Source organism: Antechinus flavipes, chromosome 2 (assembly GCF_016432865.1).
Source record: "Antechinus flavipes isolate AdamAnt ecotype Samford, QLD, Australia chromosome 2, AdamAnt_v2, whole genome shotgun sequence".
NCBI classification, from domain to species: domain Eukaryota; kingdom Metazoa; phylum Chordata; class Mammalia; order Dasyuromorphia; family Dasyuridae; genus Antechinus; species Antechinus flavipes.
Window position 1 is genome coordinate 26,826,143 of NC_067399.1, and position 22,960 is coordinate 26,849,102.

A 22,960-nucleotide genomic window follows, 5' to 3' on the forward strand; every position below is an offset into this window, starting at 1 on the left:
AAGTTTCACCATAGATTGAATATGTCTAAAATTTTTCTCTTAAAGCCAATTCTGAAGGCAGTAAGATACCCACTATATTCATCCCCCTCCATTCTTTCTCTTGGATATAATAGGTTTCCTTTGCCTCTTCATGAGATGTAGTACCCCCACTTTATCCTTTTTCTGGTACAATGTCCTTTCCACATCAGTTTCTAGAACAAGGTATACATGTATTCTTTATGCATCTTTATAGCCGAAATATAGTTCCCAAGATTAATCTTTACCTTTTTAGATTCCTCTTGAGTCCTATATTTGTAGATCAAACTTTTTGTTAAGTTCTGGCTTTTTCATCAAAAATAGGTGAAATTCGCTTACTTCGTTGAATGTCCATCTTCTTCCCTGGAAAAAGATGCTCATTCTAGCTGGGTAAGTTATTGGTTGCATACCAAGTTCCTTAACCTTTCGGAATATCATATTCCAGGCCCTTCGATCCTTTAATGTGGATGCTGCTAGATCCTGGTGATCCTTATTGTGGCTCCTCAATACTTGAATTGGGTTTTTCTAGCTGCTTGCAGTATTTTTTCCTTCGTCTGAGGGTTCTGGCAGTTGGCCACTATATTTCTTGGTGTTTTGATTTTAGGATCCCTTTCAGTAGGTGATCGATGAATTCTTTCAATGTCTATTTTACCCTCTGTTTCTATGACTTCTGGGCAGTTCTCTTTGATAATTTCCTGGAAAATAGTGTCCAGGCTCTTTTTTTCATCATACTTTTCTGGGAGTCCAATGATTCTTAGATTGTCTCTCCTGGATGGCAGGTAAAGTCTCAAGAATTTTATTTTGTCAAGTTATTTTTACATGGGATTTTTCTTTCTATCTCTTGTGACTGGGCTCTGTCCATAATATATAGAGATGCTGATGATGTATACATAATTTTACAAAACTTGTTAATAATTTAAAATATTTTTAGTTAATTCTCTAAATTTTTCTAAATATAACGGATTTCATCTGCATAGTGAATTTTGTTTCCTCCTTACCTATTCAAATTTTTTTAATTTCATTTTCTTCTCTTATTGTTATAGCTAATATCTCTAATATAATATTACATATTAGAAGTTATGCTGAGTGTCCTTGCTTCACTTTTGATTTTATTAAGAAGGTTTCTTGCTTACTGACACTTCATATTTGCTGATGGATTTTGATAAATATTACATAGCATTTTAATGGTCACTCCCTTTATACCTTTGCTCTCTAGTGTTTTTAATAGAAATGGGTGCTGCATTTTGTCAAAGGCTTTTTCAGCATCTATGGAGATAATCATATTATTTCTGTTCACTTTGTAACTGATATGGTCAATTATGCTTATAGTTTTCCTAATATTGAACAAGTCTTTTTTCTTCACTCTTTAGTATTTTATTTTCCCCCAGAAGACACAAATGAAGTCATACAGACATTTTTATAAAAGCAATATTTTTAAAGAACACATAGATCCTTCAAAGGGGAAAAAAAAAATCTCAAAAAAAGTTTTTTAAAAGTGTGTTTCAATCTGTATTCAGCCATAATCAGTTCTTTCTCAGTATGAATAACTTGCCTCTTATGGAAGATAATTTATACTATTCTACCTTCTCTTTTCTCTTTTGCTCAGTAGAGTCTTTTGTCACCCCTTAATTTTATTTTTTTTAAATATTATGCCTTAATATTCAATTCAAAGCTATGCCTCTGTGTGTATATTTGAAATAAGGATACTTGCAGCAGGATGCTTATAGTTAAGCATTTACTCAGTGTGATTGTTGAGATAATGGTTCTCTAGTTCACATATACTTAATGTGATGTAATGCTGTAATTGGCGCACACTTAGTGTGATATGGTAATGTAATGTTTCTACAGTTGGCACATGCTCAGTATGCTGTAGTGATATAATCGTATTAAGGTATTTAAGGGCTAAGAGGACTTGAAATAAATGGACTCCATCTTTGACCATCCTTGTGGTGGTTCTTCTGCTTTCATCACTCCTTCACCTAAGACCAAGGCTCATCTAGAGATCCTCCAGAGGGCTTGTCTGGACACTGTATGTGTCTGTGTGTGTGTATATATATATATATACATATATATAATACCTTATTAGCCCCTTATGATTTCCCTTTCCTGATTACCTTTTTATGTTTCTCTTGAATCTTGTATTTGAAAGTCAGATTTTCTATTCAGGTCTGATCTTTTCATCAAGAATGCTTGAAAGTCCTTTATTTCATTGGACATCCATTTTTCCCACTAAAGGATTATACGTAGCTTTTCTATGTATGTCATTCTTGATTGCAATCCTAGCTCCATTATTCTCTCGAATATCTTATTCTAAGCCCTTATATATTTTAAAGTAAACACTGCTGGATTTTCTATTATTTTGATTGTGGTTCCAAAATATTTGAGTTTTTTTTTTCTTTCTGGCTATTTGCAATGTTTTTTTCCTTGATCTGGATGCTTTGGAATTTGTCTATAATATTCTTAATTATTTTCATTTTGCAATCCCTTTTAGGAGGTGATCAATAGGTTCTCTTAATTTCTATTTTATACTCTGATTCTATAATATCAAAAATGTTTTACTTGATAATTTCTTGAAAAATTATATGTAGGTTGTTTTTTTGATCATGGTGTTCATTCAGGTAGTCTAATAATTTTATGTTTTCTTTCTTGGGTCTATTTTCCAGGTCAGTTTTTTTCTCAATGAGATCTTTCTCATTATCTTCTTTTTTTTTTTTTTTTAATTCTTTTGGTTTTGTTTGATTGCTTTGTGATTTCACACAAAGTCATTAGTTTTCATTTGACTAATTCTAATTTTTAAGGAATTATATTTTTCAGTGAGCTTTTTTGTACCTCCTTTCCCCATTTGAAAAATTTTGCTTTTTAAGGTATTCTCCTGATCAGGTAATTTCTTTTGCTCCAAATCCTCTACATCTCATTTTATTTTAAAAATGTCTTTAAGGTTCTTCCAAGGCCTGAGACCAAATTCAGATTTTTCTTGAAGGTGTTGAATGGAGACACTTTTACTTCATTATCTTCTTTTGGTCATGTGTTTTGATCTTCTTTTTTTTTAATCACTGTAGTAATGGTCAGAATCTTTTCCTGTTGTTTGCTCTTCCTTTCAGCCTATTATTTGACTTTTAACTCTTTGTTAAAGTAGGGCTCTGTTTTCCAGGTAGAGGGTACAATGCCCTAATTTCAGGGATTTTGTGCAGTTGTTTCCAGAGGCCATTCTAGGAATCTTTAAATTTTCAGTTCTTCCAAAGGGGCACGATCCAAGGAGAGGTGTTTATTACTATCTTGGTCTGTGTTCTGTTCTGGATTGACCACAAGCACTATTTTTGCCCTAGTATTGTGAGGATGGCGCCCACTCCATTTTACATGGGAGCTCTGAAGAGCTAGTGTTCTTTCTTGCCCTCTGACTGCCACCTTAAACTAGGATCCCTAGCTGTGTATGGGCAAAGCAAGAGAGTGCTATCTCAGTGCTAGCAGAAAGACTCTTGTGATATCTTTCTGACCAACTGTTCAACTCTTGATGGAAACCTCCAGAAATAGTCCCTGCTGACCCAGAGGCTTCCAAGGCCTATTCCTAGTTTGCTGGAGTCAGGATAGTGCTGGTGTGGTCTATGCTGGACTGAGCTCCTCTCTCACTTTAAAGCAACAAACATTTCCTAATTTTCTAAATTTTCTTGGATTAGAATATTGCTTCAAACTGTCTTTTTGTACTTTCTGACACTAGAGGTTTTTTTTTTTTTTTTTTTTTTTTTTGTTTTTTTGGTCATTATTTAAAGGTAGTGGGAGAGTGTGGGAAAGAGCTTAGGTGAGTCCCTGTTTTTATGTCAATACCTTCCATACAAAGAGCCAGCTCTGCATTCCTGATATAATCAATCCCATCTGGTTATTATGTATTATCCTTGTAACATATTGCAGTAATTTCTTTCCTAGATTTTTTTTTTTAACTTTTGCATCAATATTCATTTGGTATATTGGTTTAGAATTTTCTTTCTCCATTTTTGCTTTTCCTGGCTTGGATATCAGCATCACATTTGTATCACAGAAGAATTTAATAGTAATCCTTTTATAACTATTTTTCAAATAGTTAACATAGTATTGAAATTACTTTTTTAAATATTTGTTTGAATTGCATTGGAAACTCATCTCCTAGGAATTTTTCTTAAGAAGTTCATTGAGAGCCTGTTCAATTGTCTTTGTTAAGTTTAGGTTATTTAAGTATTTTACTTCTTTTTCTGTTTATCTAAGTAATTTATGTTTTTGCAGATATTCATGTATTTTATTTCAATTTTCAAATTTATTATCATATAATTGGGCAAAATAACTTTTAACAATTATCTTACTTTCCTCTTCATTAGTGTTGAATTCACACCATTTAATTTTGAAAATATTAAATTCGTTTCTTTTTTCCTTTTTTAAATTAAATGAACTAATGATTTTTCTATTTCTCCCCCCCAATAAAACCAGCTTCTACTTTTACTTATTTGTTCAATGGTTTTCTTAATTTATATATCATAAATCTCCTCTTTCATTTCAAGGTGTTATAATTTGGTATTTAATTGGAAATTATTATTATTAATAATAATAGTAGTAAAGCACTTGGGATTAAATGACTTGCCCAGGATTGCTCAGCTTGAAGTATTACGTGTATGAGGCTGGTTATAAACTGAGGTCCTTCTAACTCCAAGGCCAGTGCTCTATCTGCTATATCATCAAGCTATCCATCTAGTTATTTTCTTTTTTTTTAATTTTCTTGTAAGTTGCATGCCCAACTTACTGATTTGCTTTTTCTCTATTTTGTTGATAAAAGCAATTAGAGAGATGAATTTTCCCCTAAGTATTATTTTGGCTGCATCCCATAAATTTTGGAATGCTGTCTCATTATTGTTATTTTCTTTAATGAAATTGTCAATTTTTCTTATAATCATTTTTCAATATTATTTGGATTTTTTGACATTTATTTTTAGGGTTAGATTATTTAATTTTCAATTAAATTTCAATTTTTTTCCTATAATCCATTATGAATGCATTTTTTTATTGTATTCTGCTCTGAAAAGGGTGCATTGACTATTTTTATTTTTCTGAATTTGATTGTAGGATATGTGTGTGTTTGTGTGTGTGTGTGTGTAAGTGTCATGTGGTGTTTGTAGGAAAAAAACAAATAAAAAAAACAAACAAAACTTGTGTTTCTTCCTATTTCTATTCAGCTTCCTCCAGAGATCTATCATATCTAACTTTTCTAGAATTTTTTTCACTTACTTAAATTCTTATTTATTTTTGGTTAGATTTATTTGTTTTTGAGAGAGGAAGTTTGAGGTTCTCTACTAGTATAGTTTTATTATTTTCTCCTGTATCCTATTCAACTTTTTCTTCAATAATTTAGATGATAAACCATTTTACACATATATGTTTAGTTTCAATATGATTTTATTATTCATTGTGACTTTCAGCATGGCATAGTTTGCTTCCTTATCTTTTAAAAAATTATTTCTATTTTTGATTGTACTTAGTCTAAAGTCATGATTGCACCTTCCCCCTCATTTTTGCTTATTTTTGCATAATGAATTCTGCTCCAGTCCCTTATGTTTATCCTGTGTATAACTCAATGCTTCATATGCGTTTCTTGTAAATCCCAATTGTAGGATACTAGTTTTTAATCAATTCTATCTGCTTTCTTTTCATAAGTGAATGCATCCCATTTACATTTATAGTTATGATAACTGTTATTTTTTCCATGCTGTTTTCATTTATTTATCCTCCTCTCTTCCTTACTCCTGACCTTTCCCCTTCTCACAAGTGTGTTACTTTTTATCACTTCCTTTCCTAATCTATCCACCATTTTTGCAAAGCCCCCTCCTCTATCTATTTTCCCAATACCTTTTTAAATTTCTTATAGGGTAAGATAGATTTTTCTAATCAACTGAGTGCATACATTATTCTCTCTTTGAGGGACTTCTGATGGGAGTAATGTTCAAACTTTGCCCACAATTCCCTCCCTCCAATTTTCCCTATAATAGCTCATTCATAACTATATTAAGTGGAATAACTTACCCCATTTGATCTACTACCTCATTTTTCTAATACATTTTTTCTTCTATTTTTTTTGGGGGGGTAGTTATCGTCCCTTCAAAGTCATGTTACAGCCATACCTTCTGACAATAATATATTCCTTCTAATTGTCCTTATGGTTATAAAGTTATTAAGACTTACCATATCATTTGCCATATAGAAATATAATTTATTTCTTATATTTTGTCTACTTTTTTCACCTTTTTATGTTTCTCTTGAATCTTGTATTTGGAGATTTTTGTTTGTTTGTTTGTTTTATATTATTTTTTATTCAGCCTGTTCTTTCAAACAGGAATGCTTAAAAGTCCTCTATTTCATTAATTATCCATTTTTCCTCTTGGAAGATAATATTCAATTTTGCTGAGTATGTGATACTTGGTTGTGATCTTAAATCATTTCCCACCCAGTATATCATATTTCAATTGCTCTGGTTCTTTAATATGGAAGCTGCCAAATCTTGTGTAATCTTAATCATAGCTCCATGATGTGAATTGTTTCTTTTTGCTTGCTTACAATACTTCCTCCTTAATCTGGGAATTCTGAAATTTGATTATGAAGTACCTGGGAGTTTTTATTTTGACTTTTTTTTAGGGCATGTTTGGTGCATTATTTTATTTATTTTATTCTCTTTTTTGTTTCCTGGTTATATTATATCAGGGGAGGGTATTCTTCACATATTTTCTTGAATGATCTAGAATTAGATTACTTAATTTAAAATCAAATTTTAATCTCTCTTTCCATAGTCCAGTGTTCTATATAATTTTAAAAATTTTCATTAGAATCTGAAAATAATTCTTTTGCTATTTCTGTTATTCTGCATTTGGTTGTGAGATTGTGTGTTTGTGTTTGTGTGTGTAGGTTTCATGTACTGCTGAGGGGAAAAAAAGTTGTATTCCTTTCATTTTTCTTTGAGGCTTTTTGGTACTATTTTGACACTATGGCCTTCCTCTTAATTTATGCCTTGATCCTTCCTCTCACGATAGTAACTTTCTATAATCAACTACTATTTATTTGGTTTTGTTTTTTGATTATTTTCTTCCTTCTTTGTAACTTGGTATTTTTATCTGAAAGTTGGACTCTGGTTCTATACCCAGTTATTTTTTGTTTTGTTTTGTGCTGATGAAACAGATCCTTCCTACTACGTTGATAAACTGCTTCCTTGCTCGTAGGTTAACGATGAGGCAGTTTTATCATTGTTTGGAGGGGAATTAGGGAGGATTTCAGAGGGTACAATACTTTCTGATAACCCTCCATCCATTATCACTTCTTACTCCCAGTTTGTTCTTTTCTCATCTGGCAGGATCCTTTTTTATTTTATTTTATTTTATTTTATTTTAAATGTCACCATCTCAATTTCTTACCTGATAAACTCTAATGGTTCACTATTACTTCCATAATCAAATAAAAAATCTTCTGTTTGACATTTAAAGCCATTTTAAATTATATTCCCTTCTACCCTATTCTATATCCCTTACACATTACTTTCACTTTTGTACTCTATGATCCAGTTACACTGGCCTCCTTGTTGGTACTCAACTTTCTTACTCTATGCTTTTTCAATGGATGTCCATTAAGTTGTCCATCTCCTTATATGGAATGCTGTTCCTCTTCAACTCTACCTCCCTATGCCAGATCACCCTGATTTATAAACTTTTCCCTCTATAAGATGCTGAGGGCAGGAATTGGTTTTCCCTTTTATTATTCTATAACAATTAATTGTATTAATAAATACTTGTGGAGTTGACTTGACTCTAGTCAGCTATGGTATATCACTCTCACACTGTCAATATGCCATTATAAACTATTGCCTTCAAACTATTCCATACTTGATGTAAACTACATGACTTTACTATCACTTTCTACCTTTTCATTTCTATTTGAATCATTTCTACTTTTCTCAAGCCCAAGCCAACGTCTTAATTCTTGACTCTCTTAGCCTGCGCTGTGTGCCCAATGGGACCTTCCTGGATTCTGAACAAGCTCCTTTATATTCCTGAACTGTTCTATCCACTCTATTCTGCCTCATATAAACTGTGAGACCCTGCAACCTGTTCATTGGTTACTCTTTCAGTCTTCGTAATATACTGAATGAGAATGAGTGATTTTTTTTTCATGTCCAATAGACTTTCACCCTTTTCTTTAAAATCTAAACAATATGTTGATTCTATTCTATCTCTATCCTGGTCCAATTCTCTATAGACTTTCAGGTCATTCTTCATCCTCAATCATTTTGAGAGTAAATGGTACCATGAAAGAACTTAACTTTAGGAGCCAGGAAATCTAGGTTCAAACATCGCTTCTATTATTTAATATCAATGTGACCATAATAAAAACAACTTAATGTTTTATTTGTTGTAATATCTGGACTAGCTCCCTGGAGGGCCTCAGGATCAGTTAGAGTCAGGATTAATCAAAGTTCTTGGTCTTTAGGGGGAGACGTGAAGGAAGCAGGCAAGCTGCCACTCGGCTTGTCAAAGATGTATTCTTGATTCTGGAGTCTGGAGTCTCCACCAACTCTTCTTGTCCTGCTACTGAGTGACTCTGACTTCTCTCCTCCAGCCCTCCAATCTTTGCATATGATTATCTCACTATCAAACATTCAGTAAGCACCAATGGTGAGGATTGCCCTCACATCACTATCTCATCTAAATATGGATATAGAGCCATTATTTCACACCAAATAGGCAATTAGCCTTAAGTGTTCTGCTGTCTGATTCAAACCCACCTTTTCAGAATTTCAGCCCTCTATGCTTTGCAAAAAGAGAAAATTGAATTTTGTAGCTTCGAAGATCCCTTCCAATGCTAAGGATGTACATGCACTGTCCTATGTCTAACTTCCTGATCCATTATTCATTATTGTTGTTGTTACTATAAAAAACAGTAGTTTTACCCCTACTCATTATATTTGCTACCCCTAGACATGGGATTATTGGATAAGAAAGAAAGAAAGAAAGGAAGAAAGAAAGAAAGAAAGAAAGGAAGAAAGAAAGAAAGAAAGAAAGAAAGAAAGAAAGAAAGAAAGAAAGAAAGAAAGAAAAGAAAGAAAAGAAAGAAAAGAAAAGAAAAGAAAAGAAAAGAAAAGAAAAGAAAAGAAAAGAAAAGAAAAGAAAAGAAATTGGCTGTCAGCTAGATAGGAACACAGATTAAGAGCTAGAAAACACTAAAGAAGTCATCTGTTCCATATCCCTCATTCTACATATGAGCAAAGTCATCCCCAGAGAAGTAATTTATTCAGTCACGCATATAATGATAGCTCACAATTGCAGAGCTTTTTAAAGATTACAAAACATTTTTCTCATATTATCTCAGTTCTCACTATAATCTTATTAATTAGTTATTGTTACCCATATTATTTGAATTTTACAGATTAGGAAACTAAGACCAATGAGGTGAAGGAAACCATCCTGGCTCACATAGTTTATAGGAGCAGAAGATATAGGATCTGAATACAGGTGCTCTGACTCCAAATTCAAGTAGGGCTCTTTTATAATACTTTTTTGTTTCTCTATAACAGAAACTTAAAAACTAGAAAGCTGATTAAAATAAGGGCTTTCTTGAGGCTACAACTGAAAAACAGGAAAATAATCAATCTGTAAAGTCAGCCTAGTGGAAACCTTCATTTATACCAATTGCTTCCTGTCTTTACAAAGGTACAATTTGGATAATTCATGCAGAAGACCAAATAATTTCACAAAAGGGAAAATATGGAGATGGGCTTACCAAAAGAGTTGTGCAAGATCAAACACAATACTGAACAAACTGGTGCTTGGATTGACTGCTTTGAGCTGTAGTTTGGATACATTGACCAGTCAAATTGGGATAGTTTCATAGCCTTGATTCTTCAAGGAGAAACAGTATTTTTTCCTCAAACATTCTGGGATCAACATTACATAGAAGAAATAGTACTGGACTTATAGTCAACAAAATTGGATTAAATTATGTCTTCTAATTCAAAATTCTATGATGTTGTGAAGGAGTTTTGATTAATTCCACTACAAAAGCAAACAACATCCTAGATTGATCATATGAAGTCCATATAACTCACATCACATAGCAATTCAATTCAATTCAGTCCAATGCAATGCAATTCAATTACAGCAAGCATTTATTAAAAATTAACTATAAGTTATACAAATTATATATATATAAGTTATATATATAAGTAACACACTATTCCTGGCTGAGAACATGGCAAAAATAGAAATCAAAATAGCATCAAAAATTAAAGTAAAACTTAGTCCTTGCCTTCAAAAAGTTTATATTTTCTTATCAATTGCCATGTTTGGCAACCCTATTATCTACTAACCAGAGATTGATTTTTTTTTTTATTCCTTGGATGTTTTTACCTGAATATAATGTCACCAAAAGTGATAGAGGGAGTAGAATTCCAAATTTGCTGAGTTGCTTTGAATAGCTTTGAGGTCCTTCATGTGGTCTGTGTAATTAACTTGCAACAGAAGGCATTTGTTATTGAGTCAGCCTAATTTTAGCAATGCAATTATATCACGTCAAGCCAGAGATGGGGGATTGATACTGTTAAGTTGGAAATGAGATGATGCCTTTAATTGCGTACAGGGACATGAGCTCGGAGATGGACTCTTTGATCATGGAGTTAGGTTGACTTGGGGGGAAAAACTGTAAAGTTGGTAAAATGTGCCTATGTCAATAACTTTTGTATCGACCTCTTACAACTTCATTTTGTTTTGTTTGTTTTTTTTTTTTGCTTTTTTTTCCCAAAGCATCACTTCTGCTTCCCATTTCTACCTGCCTTCACTCTTAGGTGCTATTGATAATCTTAAAACATTGCCTTTTCCAGGTTCCAAACACAAACAAAAACAAAATTACATTCAATTAGGAAACGGTTTAAAATCATATTTGAGGCGGATGCCCGAGTTATGGGATAAGAGGTTTAGAGCTGGAGGAGAGCTTATTGGTTATTTATCCCAACTTATCCCCTAGCCTGTTTCCTCCTCTATAAAATGAGCTGGACAAGAAAATGGAGATCCATTTCACTATCTTAGCCAAGAAAACCCCAAACAGGAACACACATAGTTGGTCAAGACTCAACAAGAGCAACCCTGTCAGTCCAACCCTGATATTTTACCAAAAAAAGGAAATAAACAGAGGTGAAGTGACATGCCTAAGGTAACATGGGTAGTAAAAGGTCCAAATCAAACCTAGATCTGACTCTGTTTTCATTGGATCAGGCTGACTAGAAAAGTTCAGAAAACCAAGTGAATTGCTAATAATAGAAACTTAAATTGGGGAGGGTCAGCTTTCTCTTGCTTCCCTTCAATCAAAAAGATAAGACCACATAAGTAATTACCAAGTCTGTTTCTAAGTCCATTCCTATTCCTAGTATTTGAAAACATTTAGATGAATGATGGTCTCTGAATGTCAGGTGAATGAACTAGAGTAAAACCCAATGACAATAGGTCTTAAATCTACCCATGCTTTGGAGAACATTTTGGAACTGTTACATCTTCTACTAGCTTGCTATTGAGCAGCAGTGCCTCTTCTTCACCCCTTAAATAACGCCTACATCTTGTAAAGGATTACCCACACATTTTTTTCTCTCTCCAATTTTTTTCTCTCACTTTTTTCTTCCTTTTTCCTTCCTTCCCTTTCCCTTTCTCTTTCCTTTTTCTTTCTTCTCTCTTCTGTTTTTCTTTTTTACTTTTTCCTTTTTTACTTTCTTCCTACTTCCCTTGCCCCTTCCATTAATTATTCCCTCTCTCCATTACTTAACTTTCATTACTTCTTTCCTCATTTCTTTTCTTTCTTCTTCCCTTCATTTTTTCTTTTCTTCCTACCTTTTATACTTCCTCTCTCTTTCCTTTTCCCTTTTCCTTTCCTTTCCCTTTTCCTTTCCTTCCTTTCCCTTACTCTCTTCTCCTCTCCTTTCTTCTCTCCTCTTCCTCTTCTTTTCTCTCCTCTCTTTTTTCCTTTTTCCTTCCCTCTCCCCTCCTCTCCTTTCCTTTCCTTTCCTTCCTTCTCTCCTTCCTTCTATCTTTTTGAGTAGATGACCCTGTCTTGCCCAAGTTGTATTTGCAAATCTGGGACACTTCTTTTCTCCTTAGACAATACCTGTGATTTCCTTACTCCCATGGATCTATCATTTAATGTTTAACTTAGTAGAAAGTGGTTAACTTACCCCTCTCAACTCAGAAGTGTTAAACTCAAGTGAGCCTCCAATCTCCCTGATTTCTTCAAGTTCTCAGCAGAGCTCTACTTTCTACCAAAAGCCTTCCTCAGTCCTCCTTAATATTAATACACTTAATTGAGTAGTGTGCTCCAATTGATCCTGCATTTATCCCATTGACACAGATTCTTTTTTTTTTAAATTAACATATTATTCCCTATTAAATTGTAAACTCCTTGAGGGCAGGAATGTATTGCTCCTCTTTTCTTTATTGCCTGGCACTTAGCACAGTGACACACCCCTAGTAGTGCTTAATGACATTCAACTATTGACTGACCTCAACCAGTAGCAATGATTTCAGGCTGACCCCACCATGCCCAAATTTCCACCTGCTTTTTGGCAGGAGACAGTCTGACTATCAAACTCAGAATGATGATCTTCTGTGCTGATGACCTGGTTGCTGCCAGCATTCAATCAGGATTTATGTGTAGTGCCTCTGAACAAGACAGTTCTCTTATAAGCCTGTCTCTTATTCATTCAGCTGAGCTACTCTATTCCTGCAATGTTTGTTGACAGCTTACTTTTACCCTTGTCACTGGTTCTGGGACGTTTTTCTTGTTCATTGTGTCCCAAAGAGGTTTGGATCCTTGGTTGAAATTAGCTGAAGTCTCTGTCTACATAGGAGAGAAAGGGATTCAAGAGGAGTTCTAAAGCTATAAAACTATCTGAGTAGTAGCTCCAGATTGATTTAAGTATATTTGCATGTGACAGTGTGATCCTAAGTTTTCACGTGAATCTAATATCACAAAAAATTTGAGTTGTGTGCAGTCAATACAACATTTAATGACCAGCTCTCCAAAAAGTACACACTACATAATTTTACATCTAATTTGAGTTATTAAATTTTTTCTCCATCACTTTCTTAAGTCCAGAAAATCAACACAATAATAAATCAGGCTCTGATTTATAGTATTTTTGGTTGCCAAAATTTAAATGCTAATAATGAAATTTTAACAGTTGACATGAGACAGTAGGAGCTGATTTACAGAATACCCCCTACTTCAACAGACCCTTAATAGTCCTTCTAGTTCACCCTATAGTAGAAAAAGCTGCCCCCCAACTCGCCTGACAAGTGGTCAAATTACATTTGCTTACCACCTTCAAGGAATACTCAAGCTTTGAAGGTAGCCCATCCCACTGTGAGATACTTCCAATTGTTAGATTTTTTCCCCCTTGGCATTAAATTTAAATTGGTATTTCTGAATATCCTAGCTTTTGTATTTCTGCCCTCTTGAGCCAAATAGAACAAGTATAATCCTTCTTTCTCATAATAGCCTTTCCAATACTTAAAGAAAGAAGGCAGAGATTCTTGGGGCGATAGAACTCAACATGCTGTGAAGATCCTATTCACTGACAGAAAAAATTGGCCTTGAAAAAATAATGTGGGCTATGCGTGTGTGTATGTGTCTGTGTGCGTGTGTGTGTGTGTGTGTGTGTGTAGTTGTTTTTTAGACTATGTTCCTATTATGTCTAAAGAGCTTGTTGAAAAGTAAAACATTCAACTAACAAAATAATTCTCTTCTTTATTGGAGGATGAAGAATTAGACATTTTTTGTTTCTTTAGTGACCTGAATGACATAATAAAATTTATAATTTATAGTTTTTTTCACATATCTGATCTCTTTTGAGCCTAATAACAACCTTGTTTGACCTGTGCTGTGGGTATTATTATACATATTTTGCAAATGAAATTGCAGGTCATGAGAATTCATAATTTGCCCAAGATCATTCAACTGATAAATCTCAGATGTGAAATTTTAGCCTAAAGTTTCCTGAATTCAAGTTCAACATTCTGTTCTAATATGCTGTATTCCCTCCCATTTTATACTCATGTAGAAAAAAAGTTATACTTCCCTGGACATAGTCAGCATATTTTGCCTGTTCTGAAGGTCTTGGTACTTATTTTTCATGCTGACCCATTCAATAGCCCCTTTACTCATTTACTTACTTTATCTATCTATCTATCTATCTATCTATCTATCTATCTATCTATCTATCTACCTATCTATCTTTTTAGTTATCCATGCATTCATTTAACTATTTCTTCATTAATTCATGTATCTATTTATTAAATCTTTTATTTATTCATGTATGTATTTATGTAAGGAAGGCAGTAGTAGAATTTTATCTCTTCTCTTATTTTATTATGTATGGCTTATAGAGCTGAACATTATTCTTGACAAGAGAGCATCGAAAACCAAATATTTTAACCAGAAATTGGGCAATACAATCCTCCTTTGGATGTATACTATTGATCACCAATCAGGATGCAGCCCCAAACACAAAAAAAGTTTTGATTTGTTAGCAATTGGGAGAGAGGATTTTATTTCTCTTTGTCCCCTGCACTTGACCCTCCTGGGTAGAATCAGATAAATTCGTTTTTTTAAGGAACCCCCAAAAAGAGCAATGAAAGATTACGTTTGGAAGAAATGAAGAAGTGCCATTTTTAGTTTTCTCTTTCACTGAGAAGATTAGATGAAGGCTCTTTGCAATAAAACACATGTATTGTTATAAGGAAAAAATATTCTCTATTCTTCCCATCTGCCTTCCATGTGTACTATAGAATGTGAGAGCTAGAAGGGGCTCTGGAGATAACCCAGTTCAGAATTCTCATTTTAGAAATGTGGAAGCTAATTAAGGACAAGAGGAATAAATCGAGTGATTTATTCACTTAGCCAGGGAGTTAGAAGAGTTGGACTGAGAACCCAGTACTCCTGGCTCCCAGTCCTTTTCACTACACCACTCTCAAGACAAAGAAAAGAGTTCTAGGAACAAGGCAGGAGGATAACGGATTTAAATACAGAGAGTATCCCTTCATCTAATGAATACCCCGTTTTTTTTAAAGCAAATATATTTATCAGAGTTTGATGGTGTACATTCATACAAAAGTGTAGTCAATCAATGAACAACAAGTAGTGAATTCAGGCCTAGTAATTGACAGATATCATGTATTTTAAATATCAGACAAATTGGAATCAGTAGCCCTTGGTTCTGGATTTTATCTTCCTTGACAGAATTTTGAGAGTTTTAAGGGTCTACTCAAAAATCTTCTAAATTAAAGTGTAACTGAAAAGAAATTCTTAATATGTCATGCTTGATTAATGGTCCTCTAGTCTTTGCCTGAAGACTTACCATGAGGGAAAAGACTATTCTATTCAGAAATAAATAGTTTTGTTATGAAAATATTGCTTTAAAAATTATATGTCTGAAATCAAGCTTAAACATTCATGTTCTCAACTTCTGCCCGTTGCTGTTAGTTCTGCTCTCTGGAGTTAAAGAGAATGGGTCACATCCTTCCTTCTCATGACAGCTTGTAAAATAATTGAAGAGAATTAATTGAACACCTACACCAGAACACCTTTTCTCTTGGTTAAATAAACTCAGCTTCTTTAACCAGTGATCATATGGTTAGGACATAAAATACTTCAACCTGATAATTTCCCCATCCCAGATGACCTTTTTTTATTTTTTGGTCAGTGTCCTTCATAAATGTCAGCCTGGATCCTCGAACTTACCCTAGGAATCCAATTGTGTTCTTATTATAACAGAATACAATGGGACTGTGACCTCTTTGTTCCTGGAGACTCATTTTTCTTTATTCAGGGCAATAATTGATTTCTACCTTCCTTTAATCTGCCTTATTCACAATACTAATCATAAAAGAAATTGGTATTTCGATATAGAAAGAGTACTTCCCGGGAGTAGCAAAAAAATACAAAACTTGTGTATCTAAGTTGCCATTGCTGCTAAATCCTGAGAAACCCATTTGCCTGTGATCATATTTGGATATTATGAAAATTTGTGGCCCTTTCAGAATTCCCATAGCATTGAGAAGAAATGCTGACCAGTTTCATTTTCTTCTGATCATGGGATAAAACCTCACATTCTCATATTCTCTTAGGTCCAAGGAATAAACATTTTCTGTTTCACTTGGTTTGATTGTTGCCTGAATTATTATATATATTAAAATTTTTTAGACAGAATGACTTTAATGTGTTAACATTTCAAACTGCTGAGTTACTTTGATAAGCCCTAATTAAAACTCATGTCTTGCATTTTAATTTGATTAACTTGCAAATTTCCCCAGTTTGTGATCTACTGTTTATAGATAACCTTTTTTTTTTTTTTTCTAATTTCAGTTTTGGGAAAGGTCAATTATGAATCTTTAAAAGGCAAGAACATTTTAACTATATTTAGTGGAAAAAACTCTTATTCAATAAAAGTGATATTAATAAGATACAATGTAATAACACGTATCTAAGCCACACATCATTAAGTATATTATGTGGGGTGAGGACTCCTCGAATCCTACAGATTTCCTGGTGCAAAACTCAATTTCTCAGGGAGTTCATTCAGAAGGATTTCTTGGAGAATTTTGGACAATGTCAGTAAATTTCCCTTGTGTTTTTTTGAGTCCATCAGAGGAAAAATTGGTAATGAATAAAAAGTGAGTCAAAATACTTGTCAGCTTGGCTCTTCCTGACTCTATTCCTGAACTATGACCTAATGTTATCAAATTAGCAACCTGGCAAGTGCCTAATGAGTACTGTCTGTAAGTCCAGAAATATGGATTAAATGAAAAGATGATCCTTGCCCGGAAGGGGATGACTGTGTGGTTGGGAGTTAAAACTTACTTTTTGAAAATTATAAAATATTCAATTCAGTTCAATAAGCATTTAAGGACCTACTCTACAGTAGGTATTTGGGATACACATTTTGTAACTCATCCCCAAACCACTCTCCGTGATGCTTTGGTGATACAAAAGGTCAAAAAAAAATAGCTTCCTTCAAATGACATACATTCCGCCAATAAAATAAGTTGTCTAAATTCATGAATTTTTGCAGGGAGATCTTGGGACAAAAGAGAGAGAGAGCAATAACAAATAAGGAACCGGGCAAAGCTTTCTTGAGGAGATGACATACTTATTGTGCTTTGAAGAGAGGGATTCTGTAGGAAAGCCTGTAATTAAATATTATGTCAGGTGGTACAAATCATGTCATAGATTAGGGAAGCAGTTATTGTAATGAGTTTGCTAGTTAACCCTTCAGTCATACTAATGAATTTTGTAATTGAGAGTAGCCCTCTGAATAATCTCAATGTAAACAGTTAATGCAAATCCCATGAAGAAAAAGGAGCCTTAGTGAATATTTTAGGCTATGGAGTTAATGAGGTATCATGATATAATGATATAGTCTTATTTGTCTATGACTTGGATACTTCTTGCCTGTGTGATTTGTGGGCCTCAGTTTCCTTAAGTATAACACAAAAAAGTTATACAACATGATCTCTAAATCCTCTTCTAATTCTAAAGCTATTATCTTATGATCTATAATCTGCCAACATTAAAAAAAAATTACTTCCTTCTCACCACATGATAGTCAAAAGAATGAGCTAATGTTTACACTTCAAATCCAATGCTTTCTACTCATCCATGTTGTATATTTGCCCTCCCCAATCCTTCCCATCAGCTACTTCCCACAAAGACAGACTTTTACCCTCCCTGCTTACTTCAGTACTTGTACTTTGTAATTACTATTGGTATCATCATTTGTTATATGTTGATGGAAAATTCCCTGTAGATCCTAGTTCTCCCAAGTGGTTAAGTTTTTCTTTTTTCTTTCTTTTTTTTTTCTGACCACTTTTCCCATCCCCCATTCCACAGATTAGAGAACTGAGTCTCAGAAGAATTGACTTGTCCAACATCGTAGACTGAGCTGAAAAGCACCATGGAAGTAATCTAGTCTAATTCCCTCTTTTTATAGATGACAAAACTGAGGTTAAGGGAATTTAACTAACTTACTCAATATCAGAATAGATAGTAATCATCAGAAAGACTAGTTGAGCCCATGTCTCTTAAGGTTATTTCTAATTCCACTGTTCCATTCTTTATTTCCCTATAAAGCTTAAATCATTTAAATAATATATGATTCCCACATCTGACTCCCTTATTCATTCACATCCAGTGGCTCCCTATTGTTTCCAGGAAAAACACAATAAATCAATATAAACTCTTCTGTTTAGCCTTCAAAGCCTTCATTCATCAGCTGGTCCTAACGTAACATCTTCCTTTTCCTGCCTTACAGTCCCCTCTACCTTCATACAGAGATCCAGCAAAAAAAAAAAAAAAAAAAAAAAATGGCATCCTACTTTTAATCTCCCATCTCTAAGCCTTTTCACTAGAGTTTCTTTATTGTCTGGAATGTATTCCCTCTTCACATTTCTCTTCCAAAGGCCCTCTATTCCTTCAAGACAAACCTCTAATTCTACCTTCTGTGGAAAATTTTTCTTGATACTTCCCTGTTGGTTCCCTCCTTTATTCACTCCCTAACAACATCAAGAAGTATTCTACAAAAACAACAACAACAACAACTACTACTACTACTACTACTACTACTACTACTACTGCTACTACTACTATTACTACTACACCACTACTACTATGACATTCTTCTTCTTCCTCCTCCTCCTTACTTCCTCCTCCTCTTATTACTCCTAGTACTGCTACTATATTACTCCTACTTTTACTACAATTGCTACTACTCTACAACTCTTACTACTACTATACTACTCCTACTACTGTTATTATACTACTATTGCTATACTACTTCTAATCCTAAACTACTCCTACTCCTCCTATTATTTCTACTCCTACAACTGCACTACTTTTATTTTTACTACTCTACAATTACTACTACTTTTATTTCTACTATACAACTATAATACTATTACTACTAATTTTCTTATTTCTGCTACCACCACCACCAAAACCACCACCACCACATACTTAATATCTTTGTATTTATCATCTTTATGTTTTTCTGTGATATTTCATTATGCATTTATCTTTGAAGAAGCTAGATTATCCAGTAGATAGAAGGTATCAGAAAGATCTGAATTTAAATCTGGCTGCAATCAATTACTAAATGTGGGATCCTGAACAAATCACTCAATATTTTCCAGTTTCCATTTCTTCATCTATAAAATGTTCTAGGAAAGGAAATGGCAAATCACTCCAATTTCATTGGCAAGAAAATTATTGTCATGAAATTTAGACGGGACTGAAAATGACTAAGTGATAATAACAATAAGTCCTTGGATGGGTTACATTCAACTTTGACAATGGCACCCCTCACTCCCCACCAAACACATACATTCCACTAAATGTCCCTGTAGTGGGCACTCTGGTGAAGCACCCTTGTTTGACAAGAAACTCTGAAGTTATTTCACTGAGGTAACTAGACTTTATTTAGTTATTTAGTTATTTATTAGCTTATCCCTTTGATAAGGATTTGAATTCCCTATTCAGTATTTCAATACACCTTCTTTCTTTGCTCTTCTTCCTCAAACACACTTCAGGTTGAAGGAGCTTAACGCTTTTCATCTGGCGAAACTTTGCCAAGACCAAATATAAAGAAATGACTTGAATAGACTCCTTTTTAACAGATATAATCAAAGAAAATGAGCAGCCTTGTTACTGAGAATTTGGATGGCCTCTTTGAGCCCTTTTCATTTTGCACATGTATTGTCCAGGACTATTATGTAGTAGAGGGTTTATATTTGGCCATCATTTCTGATGTGGCTAAGGATTGTTTGGCCTGAAGGTGGCCTAGTGGTTGTAGTATTTTGATCACTATAGAAAATCAGTATTTTCCAGAGGAACTAATTCACTTACATTTCAATCCTTCCTCAGAGACTGTGGGATTCTGGGCAAGTCATTTAATCTCTCTCAGCCTCAGTTTCCTCATCTGTAAAATAGGGGTCACAATAGCACCTACCTCCCAGGGTTGTTGTGAGGATCAAATGGAATAATAATTTTAAAGTGCTTAGCAGAATATCTTCTATATAAATATTAGCTATTTATTATTATGTTATAGGATACATTCATATATATATGACATATGTATATCTATATAATCTATCATCTACCATCTATCTGATGCAGATGGCTAGTTATTTATATATATTCTACCCTATTAGAATGTACAGCAGACGCCTTTGCCTTTCTTTGTATGCCCGGTGTCGAGTGCAGTGTCTGGCACATAGATAGTTTTAATGTTTGATGACTAACTCACTGAATAAATACAAAGCCAAAGTTAGCTACTTCTGCACATGAGGTAAGAAATGTCCTTACTTAGGTACCAGAGTTTATCAGTTTAGCAGGGACATGGTTGGTGGAGAGGCACAGAGAGGAGGGATAGAATGAAGGCTTAAAGTGTTTGATTTAAATTGGTAAATGAGAGAAATTCCCCTAAGAGAAGGTTACTTCTGTAGGCAATATGGTAGGCTGGAGAGAAGATAGTTCCTAATTTTCTATTCTGGGGCATAGGGTGACTGCGTACCCTAGCTATGGCTCTGAGAGAACGTTATCATTTTTTTAAACTCTCCTTGACTATTTACAGAAAAGAGAGTCAGTCTGGGTCCCCTTGCTTGCTATTCACATTTTCTATTTGTCTGAATCCCACACAGGCCATCATGGCTCAGCTACCCCAAGAGGAAAAGGCAAAAATAGCAGAACAGGTGGAAATCTTCCATCAGGAGAAGAGCAAGCTGGACGCCGAGGTGGCTAAATGGGACGACAGTGGCAATGATATCATTGTCCTGGCCAAGCAGATGTGTATGATCATGATGGAAATGACAGACTTCACGAGGTAAGGGCACATGCCATTCTAATCAAAGACGGTGATTGGGGAGTATCCCAGATAGAATGTCTCCTCCGTGGAGTTGGCTGACTGACTTGCCAATTAGCATCGTGACAGTCAGCCAGCTCTAGCAGAACAACCTCTTCAGTTAGATACCATTACTTTTGCCAAAGTAATAAATAGGGTAATAGTAATAAATAAATAAAGAGGGGTATTTAACCCCTATTGGATATAGAACATTTACATTCATTTCTTCCTGGCCTGATAGTGTCAGCTCAACCAGCCAATTAAATTTCCGAAACAAAGGAAAGAATGGGGACTCCTCCCCCTCAAAGCTTTTTTGAGGGATTTCCATCACAATTTATGTATTTTCATGACTGTAGAATCAGACTTCCCCTTTAAGATTTCTTGTATTTCCATTGCTTTTCACCATTAAAGCTCCTTAAGGTCAGGGAAAATAAAATCTTTTATTGTGCTAATTTGTCTTCCCAGAACATAGCACATCGCTTGACCCATAATAATCATTTAATAAATGACTATTGAGTTGTATGATGCACAGAATTGAATGTTTATCCACAACATCAAGAAAGCTTGGAGTCAAATCCTCTCTCTGAGATTTGCTTAATTTGTGACCATGAACAAGTCAACCAACCTTTATGGGCCTCAGTATTAAAATCTATACATTGGAGCTAATAAAGCCTATAGTATTCCATATATTACTGAAAGAAGCAAATGGGTCTCTTAGCCTTATATAGCTATATAAGTAGAGATTACAAAATGCATAGAGATAGAGCTAGAAGGGATTTCAGAAGCCATCTGTGTAAACTCCTTCATTTTATAATTGAGGAAATGAAGACTAAAGGAGATTAAAACTCAAATCAGTGGTTTGAAGCACTCCCATTTGTTTGAAGCAGGTCCTCTGCCCTCTGGTAGAGGGCACCATATTTTTTGTTTGTTTCATTTTTTTCTTGTGTTGTGAAAACTCAGTGACCTATTTTTGCTAAATATGGATTCTGTCTGTACTATTCCTGTCACATAAAGGTGAACTGAAGCTAAACAAGCTAATCGCATGTTTAATTACCTGGAAATATGTATTGTTGTAATTTAAATGTGGTGTTATCCAGCCCTCTCCAAGCCAGTCCTTTCTATATCTAAACCTATCCAATAATTATTTGTTAAATCCTCACTATAGGCTGGACACTGAACTCATCGGTAGTCGATGTATATTGTACTGCTGTGCTTAGCGCAGGGCCTGGTACATGTTGCTTAATGAGTAAATACAAGTGATCAAAGTTGAAAGATTGAAACAATACTGAGCTATTAGGGGACCATCTGGGTTCTTAATTGGCACTGGAATGTGTCAACCAGGAAAGGATGAATGTAGATGTAAATTATGACAGGGATTTAAAGCCCAAGCTCACTTATGTCTGCTTGTGGAGAAAGGTTGTGTCGTGTGCTAATAATTCTGTCTATTCATTGTCACTTACCACTTGTGAACTTCAGAAGAACTGGTACCTGCTGGATATTCATAGGATTTTCAAATGTCATTGTGTTTATTAGTGGTATAGATGACAGAGTCCATTGGCTTTTCCTTTGTCAGCTTCAAGTTAGCAAAAATAACAGTTTAGCTTCAATCTAAACATTTTTCAAAAAGCTGTGTTTTTTTTTTTTTTAAACAAGTCTGCACTATCAAATCAGCCTCACTACCCCATTGCAAGGCTTAGGATGACTCAATTTGTTTCTCTTCAGCATTTTAATGACTTTGGGGTATTATGTAATCTATTAATGACATGTCTGATAGAAAATAATTACATTATTTTGAGCAAATAATTAATCTAGGCATGTTGCTGGTTGGGAATGGGAGTGTTTCATAGGCTTCTGAAGATGACATAGTGTTATAATCAATTGGGACGTGTAGATTTGCAAAGTCTCATGTCTTGGTGTTAAACTAGACAGAAATTGCTTTAATCATAATATTCTTGTAACAATTTCAGAAGCACTGGTTGACACCCTTCAGTCATCACTTGATCAGCCAATAAAATGTAA

The 22,960-nt window shown here is 34.3% G+C and overlaps 1 protein-coding gene across 2 annotated transcripts in view; it reads left to right on the top strand.

Moving 5' to 3' along the window:
• Positions 1 to 22,960, top strand: part of CTNNA2 (catenin alpha 2) — a 1,459,872-nt gene that overhangs the window by 1,365,913 nt on the left and 70,999 nt on the right. For both annotated transcript variants that reach the window (XM_051974336.1, XM_051974337.1), the window contains exon 15: positions 20,742 to 20,923. In XM_051974336.1, the coding sequence (XP_051830296.1) occupies positions 20,742 to 20,923 (182 nt within the window). The remainder of the gene's footprint in view (positions 1 to 20,741; positions 20,924 to 22,960) is intronic.